Below are 8065 nucleotides of genomic sequence, written 5' to 3' on the forward strand. Positions count from 1 at the left end.
GGTTGAGTAATTCTTCTGGTGGGCATTAAATTTGTAAGAAAAATAGCTAACTGAATGGTCTATTCCATCTTCTCCCTCTTGCATTAGGACAACTCCACTACCAATGTCACTTGTATCCACCATAAGTTTAAATGGCTTAGCAAAATCAGGTGCCATGAGCACAGGCACAGATAGAAGTAGACGTTTAATCTTTTCGAAGGCGCTCTGGCAATCATCAGACCATCTAAAGACTTCATGTTTCTTCAACAACCTTGTCAGCGGTTCTGCCACCATTGAGAAGTTCTTACAAAATTTCCTGTAATAACCTGACATACCAAGGAATCTCATCAACTCATGTTTATTGGTTGGCATAGGGAATTCAACAATAGCTTGCACTTTAGCTGTGACTGGCTTGACTTCACCCTGGCCTACTACATGACCAAGAAACATGACCCTCGCCTGACAGAATTCGCTCTTAACCAAGTTTACAGTTAACTGAGCTTCCTTTACTCTACTCAGAAATGATCTCAGTTGCCTAATGTGCTGGTCCCAGTTGTCGCTGTACACAGTCACGTCATCCATGTATGCATCACAACGATCCAGCCCGGATATCACAGTGTTAATCATTCTTTGAAACGTTGCCGGAACATTCTTCATGCCAAATGGCATTACCAAATATTGGTACAGCTCATCCGGAGTGACAAACGCTGAAATCTCTTTGGCTCTTTCAGTGAGTGGCACTTGCTAATAACCTTTAAGAAGGTCGAATTTGCTAACGTAGCAAGAGTTTCCAATTCGATCTATGCAGTCATCGATTCGGGGGAGGGGGAAAGAGTCTGTTTTTGTAACAGCATTCACTCGGCGAAAGTCAGTACAGAATCTATAGCTACCATCGGGTTTGGACACTAACACACAAGGCGAACTCCACTGACTCTGGCTTGGTTCGATGATCTTATTCTGTAACATGTAATCCACTTCCTTATGGATGGCCTGCCGCTTCACTGGGTTCACTCTATAGGGATGCTGTTTGACTGGTTGTGCTTTTCCAACATCCACATCATGATAAGCAGCCTGCGTCCTTCCAGGGGCATCTGGAAATATCACAGTGAACTCCTCAATTAATGACTTGAGGTGTTGCTGTTCTCTCTCAGGCAAATGTGCTAGTTTACGGTCTAAATTTGATAGGATATCTGAATTCTGTAGTTTGGGACCCTGGTCTGCAACCTCAACTGAATCAACTGCGGTAAAACCATTAGGTCTCTCAGTCATATTGTGAGTAATAACAGCGGTTGCCACCACAGCCACTGGCTCTCTTTCCTGATATGGTTTTAACATGTTGATGTGGCAGAGTCTATTACCTTTGCGGCATCCTGGAGTCTTGATTATGTAATCCACCTCACTCACTCTCTTTTCCACTACATAAGGCCCACTGTAATGAGCTTGTAATGGACCTTCGTGAATTGGCAGCAGAACTAATACTTGATCACCAGCCTTGAAGGTTCTTTCCTGGGCCTTCCTATCATACCAGGTCTTCATGTTTCCTTGTGCCCGTTGCAGGTTCTTCCTAGCCATCTCAGTCGCCTTCAGCAGCCTAGACCGAACATCTGTCACTCAAGTGATGATATCTTCTGAGGAGTCCGTACCAAGCCAAGCTTCTTTCAACAGTTTCAGAGGACCTCGAGGGATGTGCCCAAAGACCAGCTCTAAAGGGCTGAAGCCTAACGCTTCCTGAACAGATTCCTTGACAGCGAACAGCAACAAATACACCCCTTCATCCCAGTCCTTACTCTCTTCATAACAATATGCCCTCAACATATTCTTCAAGGTTTGGTGAAACCTTTCCAAAGCTCCTTGGGACTGGGGATGGTATGCAGATGACCTAAATTGTTTTATGTCAAGTTGGCACATTACTTGTTGAAACACACCCGACATAAAGTTGGAGCCTTGATCGGATTGCACACTGTAGGGTAATCCGACAAATGTGAAGAACTTAATTAAAGCCTTTGCAATATTGGGAGCCTTAATATTCCTCAGCGGTATAGCTTCTGGGAATCGAGTGGACAGGTACATAATAGTCAACAAATATTGGTTTCCTGCTCTACTCTTTGGAAGAGGACCAATGCAAGCAATGACCACCTGACCAAATGGTTCTCGAACAGCAGGAATTGGCTTCAGTGGAGTCAACGGAGGTCTACAGTTAGGCTTTCCAACTATCTGACAAGTATTGCAGGTTCTACAAAATTGTTTCACACCCTTCCTCAGACCAGGCCAATAAAAATGATTTAGGATTTTCCTACAAGTCTTGTTGACACCTAAATGGCCAGCTAATGGAGTCTCGTGTGCTAAGCGCAACACTTCCCTATGATACACTTGTGGGATTACAACTTGATGCACCACTCTCCAAGCCTCAGAGGAAGGGACATCCCTGGGCTGCCACTTCCGCATCAGTACATCATTCAGCAAATAATAACAACCAGCTACCTTGTGAGACTCCACTTCGCTTACTGCCTGCTCCCTCAACTTCTGCAGCTCTGGGTCATCCTTCTGCTTCCTCGCTAGCCTTGATGCGGAGAGTACCAAGTCTCCAGTAGGTTCCAACTCATCCCTCTGTTGTATTGATTCACTGAGAGTTGCAGATGCAGTCTCTAGTGAACTACTCAAGGGTGCCAAGGAAGTGACCACTGCTGGCCCTATTTGTTCCTCCTCTACCATTTCATCAGTATCATCTTGGACATGATTCATTGCTCTCTTGGCCATAGCACGGGTAACTGCACAGGCTAGAAATAGTCCAGGAATTGCTTCCACAGCATTGGACCCACTAGAACAAGGAATACCAGAAACACAAGGGTTAGCCTCCACCTTACCACCTGCTAGATCGTTCCCAAGGACAAGTTGGATTCCTTCTACTGGTAGCGAAGGTCTCACACCCACAACTACTAAACCAGACACTAGCTTTGATGACAGCTCGACCCTATGTAGGGGCACCCGTACAGTTCCTAACTCAATTCCTTGTAGCAGTATACTGTCCCCGCAGGAGGACATTCTCTAAAATAAGGGTCTGAGTTGCTCCAGTGTCACGAAGTATCTTAACTGGAGTTTTTATCGACTGACCAGCAAGGCACACTGACCCCTCAGATATAAATGGAGCATATGATCTTGTGACATCATCATCATCCACCTGTTGATCTAGCTGTCCATAGCCATTTGGAGGCTGCCTGGCTGGTTTGATCAATAGATCCGATTTAGGCGGTCTCTGATGTTTCCTCTCCAATGCCTGGCACTCAGCCACAACATGGCCCTTCCTTTTACAATAAAAACAAGTAGGACCTGAAGGAAATCTGGCAGTTCGTCTGTCAGCCTCAATACCAGAGGAAAATGAAGAAATTTGGTGGGTGTTTACCCCAGTTGTTTTGCCTTCACAATGAGCAGCCCTCCCAAACGCTAACTTATGTGTGAGGGAATAATCATCGGAGCGTACTGCTGCTTGGTGTAGAGTGATCAGCTTCTGTTCCTCCAAATATGTCTTGATTTCGTTGGGCACACAGTTCTTGAACTCCTCCAAAAGCATTAATTCTCTGAGTTTTTTGAAGTCATTGTTAACCCCCATTGACGCACACTACCTGTCAAACATCCTCTCCTTGTTTCTTGCAAATTCCACATATGTCTGACTATTATCTTTCTTACTTTCTCTAAATTTTTGCCTGTATGCTTCTGGCACCAGCTCATATGCATTCAGTATTGCAGTATTCACAGCCTCATACTCCGAATTTTGGTCTACAGACAGAGCTGCATATACCTCCCGCGCCTTGCCAACTAGCACACTCTGCAACAAAAAGGTCCATACATCCTTGGGCCAGTCTAAGCTGGTAGCAACTTTCTCAAAATTTAAAAAATATTTGTCAATCTCTTGCTCTTGGAAGGGCAGGACAAACCGAACATGTTTGCTAATATCAAACTTGGCATGCTTATCCATAACTGGCTCTGGAGTTGAATGAGCTCTGGCTTCTAATTCCTTCAGCTTCACTTGCAATGCTAGCTCCTTCTCTTTCACTTCAAGTTCCTTGATTCTTAATGCGTTCTCTCTAGCTCTCTCATTTTCCTGAAACTCTAACTTCTTAAGCTCTACAGTAGCTCTACTAACTTCTAGTTCATCACCATCCTCATCTGAAATAATTTCCTCTTCGCGTAGATGTTCTAGAATCACTCGACGAGTCTCATCTTTTTTCAAAGAACTTGAACAACTTAACTTGCAATGAGCAGCTACTTCCAGTAACTCGGTGCGTTTTAGCTTCCGCAGACCGTTTGCAGACGGTTCAGAGACCAAAAAATCCTTTTGAGACGACATAGGCTAATATTCCAAATAATGCCCGCTACACGCGACAGTAGAATTTGCCACTCAAAAGTACTCTAGGGAAACAAAAGAGTACGGAGAACAACACAAATCGTTGTGAAACACAAAAGTCACCTTAACGGGTACCATTAACCCGGTACCAAGGAATTCAGGTAAAGCGGCCTGGGTTAACCCAACAACCGCGATGATAGGATCAGTTAACAAGAAACTTTGCTGCGAAGCAATAGTAGCTCAAGTGGTTCTGCCTCCCGGACAAGCCCCCAAGTTTGTTACGTGACTTATTGGCGATGGCGTGGCACAGCCGTCGCCTACGAGATTCAATCGCTATATCTCTAAATAACGCCTTAACGCATGCGCATAATTACATCTCATAACAGGGTGAAATTAAAAAATTGTGATTTGATGCATACAACTTCACCAGAATTGTCACGTACGTTTTCTATAATGAAACAACGACCCTTTCACTGCGTTACACTGAGACCGCTGTATTACCTTCCTCGATAGGCGTGTTTGATCATGTTCGTAGCTCCCAGAAACTCCTCTTCGCAACCTGCGACTCGAGCTGCGTTTGACTGGCCTGTAATTGATGAAGAACTGTTTTCGTTAATGTCACCAGTACGAGAAGCACTGAACTGTGGTGTCATATCAACTAATGAAGCGGCTTCGACTTTCCGAATCTAATTGGTGCTCACCTTCGTAATTCTGGCGTTTTGATAGAAGATTCTCTACCTGGACCACATCGAGACCGAGCCATCATTCGTCTGACCGAACGTCTTTGACGGTTAAAAAGTGATTTGAGACGCTGTGGTTCCAACCAACTTAGCTATGACTGCTGTGCGTTTACACAACAAGACTCTGCGTGCTGATGCCATCTACCGAAGAATACTATTCGTTGTAGTCTTCAGCAAGCAGCTCGTGTTGCAATCTCCTGATCATACAGGATCTTTAACTCCCGTGCTTCCACTGCTTGGGATGTAGTTGATCTGTTTACCTGTTGAAAAGCCATGTATAATTGTTTAGTTTGTATGTAGTTTTTTTTTTTTAGTCTGGCCAGGCCTCCATACTTTTTAGTATAACTTGGTAACCCTGAGACTGGACTCCTGACCCCTTGTAATTATTTGTTCATGTAATTGTAAATTATTATGACGTTTATCTCTCTCATTTCGCGTAATTTATTTTATTGGCGCTTTAAACTCTGGCTTTGTTACCAACTAAATCAGCGGGGATCGCCACGCCGTTAGATTTAGAAATACTTAAACTTTCAAATGCACTATAGTTTTAATAAAATTGTCTTGAAACGAAGATTTTCCAATGAAAATGTACAGCTCACGTGAACGCGTCCAACCTAGATACCCCACACCATGATCAAGACAAACTCCGCGGATTAGGATGAACCGCCGTTGGTTAGAGTACCATACTGGTACCATCATACTTAGGGTTTCCACCGTGAAAAGTCAAAGTCACTATTTCTTAGTAATCATTGTGCACGATTGCTGACAACCGAAAGACAAGTACGAATTCACAAAAAACCGGGAGTAAAACGGTTCATAGTTATGCAACGAAGCCTAATATTTTCAGTCATAAAGTGACGAAATATGGTCACGTGCGTTCTTTGTTTTAATGGCAATGAATAAGCTGTAGTAAGCTTGTGAAGCCAAAGGTACGCCATATACACATACACACATTCTTATGAACTTTTATAAAGGTATATATGACGTACCTTTTTCTTGACAAGCTTAATACTACTCATTCATTGTCATTTAAACAAAGAGCGCACGTGACCATATTTTGTCACTTTACGACTGAAAATATTAGGCTTGGTTACATAACTATGAACCATTTTACTCCCGGTATTTTTGTGAATTCGTACTTCTCTTCTGTTTATCAACAATCTTGCACAGTGATTACTAAGAAATGACGACTTCAACTTTTCACGGTGGAAACCCTATCATACTACATAGAAAGTTGGTGTTTGAGATAGATTAGCTACTCGACCAGAAGGACGGCTGAGCGGCACTGAAGGAGTGGATCAACTGAGCGGAAGATTTACAACTAAACTGGCTAGAAGTGTTGTAAGTTTCTGTAATTTAAGTAGGAGTAGGACTGAAACGTAGCACCAGGCTGGCAGAGGCGTAGCGGGAATCGAGGCCCAGGTCCGAGCATAGCTAAAAAGATCGAGATACTCTAATAAAATAGTCACGTTAATGTAGCAATCAGGCAGATCAGAGTACTCAGTAGTACCTATTCTATTAAACTGCTGAAATCCGTCTCACATTCAATTTCAGAGGGTCTAAAGTTAAAAAATATCTTGGGTGTTATGTATTTAGTAGAAAGCTTATGCTATAAAAATATTGTGATATCCTAACAGAGCAGTCACCCTAATGCAACAGTCGAATAAATTGTTGAAATCACTGTCAGGCTCAATTTCAGAGGGTATAATTTTCAAAGCAACATTACTTGGGGGGAATTCCCTCAGATTGGCATGCTAGTTATATGGTTTGTATAGCTACGCCCTGAAAAGTATTTCTACGTCACTGTCACCAGGAAAATGTCAGATAGTAGTGTTGCCACAATAATTATATCGGTAGTATCAAGATAGCAAGGTGGTGATATAGCCAATCAATTATATTGATGTTTTCATGATAGTAGCACCACTTAGTACCCTGTACAATGATGTGGGGAGGCCAGACATATGGTATTTGTTATTTAATTAAGTTATGCGTTGATGGTTGATAGTGGTGGGCACAATTCAACCCCAAAGTAAGCTGAGGGTTTTCTATAGAGCGCTAAACACTTTCCTCAGCTGTAGTAAAATGTGCTTATAACCTGATTACCATGAGTAACTTTAACTTGAGGTATATGTCCAACTTAAATATTTAACCTGATTACCATGAGTAACTTTAACTTGAGGTATATGTTCAACTTAAATATTTTAATTTACAAGGAGGAGTTTGTCATGTTATAGTTACTTATCATGATATATGTTTGTATCGTGACATAAACCTTGGTGATATATGATGTGGATTTTTTTCTATGTGTGACTGGATTTGGAAAATCACCTTATGGGCGCATTGTTGATTCAGAGAAAAATGTATTTTAATAATTTAATGCATTGTTACTCACCAGCCTTGGCAATTACACGTATGGATTTTTTACAAAAGATGGAGCAATTCACAACCTTAAAGAACACCTGGTGGCCAAGATAATTGTTGTAGAGTTTCCCCCAATTTTAGATAGATTTTTCACCAGTGTTGCAGTATCACGCGTCCTCAAAAAGGGGCTGAGTGTGGGGGTGGCAGGGTGGGTAAGAGATAGACTACAAAATGGACGAGGATGGTAACCGAAGGCACCAGATGAGACCACAAAACAGCCCAATCAGAGGAAGGAATAGGCTGAAATCTCACAAAATAGACATACATCACACATTCATCTCCCTGATGGTCTGTCCAGAGTGTATATATGAACTCCCAAAAGCACTTCCCTGCTGTTCACAAACCTGTACAGACCTCTGGCATGGTTATACAGGTCGCCAGAAAACAGTCTACCAAAAGCAGACCTGACAAGTTGAAGGAGAGTTTGATATGGAAATTGCTAGCCTGATAGTGCAACAACTTCATGCTAGTCTTATCTCATTTTTGGCTCTTGCGCCTATATGTTTGATTTTGCTATATCTAGTCACATACTGTGGCAGCACTAATGTCAAGCACATCAAGATACGCTAATAGAGCAGTCAAA

The 8065-nt window shown here is 42.5% G+C and overlaps 1 protein-coding gene across 1 annotated transcript; it reads right to left on the reverse strand.

Annotated features, from left to right (window-relative positions):
- Positions 1 to 1590: 1590 nt before the first annotated feature.
- Positions 1591 to 3586, reverse strand: LOC136253721 (uncharacterized). Its single transcript, XM_066046379.1, has 2 exons — positions 3003 to 3586; positions 1591 to 2950 (listed from the first exon to the last, which is right to left on the reverse strand). Exons 1-2 carry the CDS (start codon positions 3584 to 3586, stop codon positions 1591 to 1593), a joined length of 1944 nt encoding a protein of 647 aa, XP_065902451.1.
- Positions 3587 to 8065: the final 4479 nt, after the last annotated feature.

The sequence above is a fragment of the Dysidea avara genome, chromosome 4 (genome assembly GCF_963678975.1).
Source record: "Dysidea avara chromosome 4, odDysAvar1.4, whole genome shotgun sequence".
Taxonomy (NCBI): Eukaryota; Metazoa; Porifera; class Demospongiae; order Dictyoceratida; family Dysideidae; genus Dysidea; species Dysidea avara.

Excerpts from the sequence above, each read along its gene's own strand:
- LOC136253721 (XM_066046379.1), bottom strand. The coding sequence starts at position 3,586 with ATGGGGGTTAACAATGACTTCAAAAAACTCAGAGAATTAATGCTTTTG. Across the intron at positions 2,951-3,002 it reads AATGTCCTCCTGCGGGGACA|GGTCGAGCTGTCATCAAAGC; the intron begins GTATACTGCTAC and ends GCCCCTACATAG.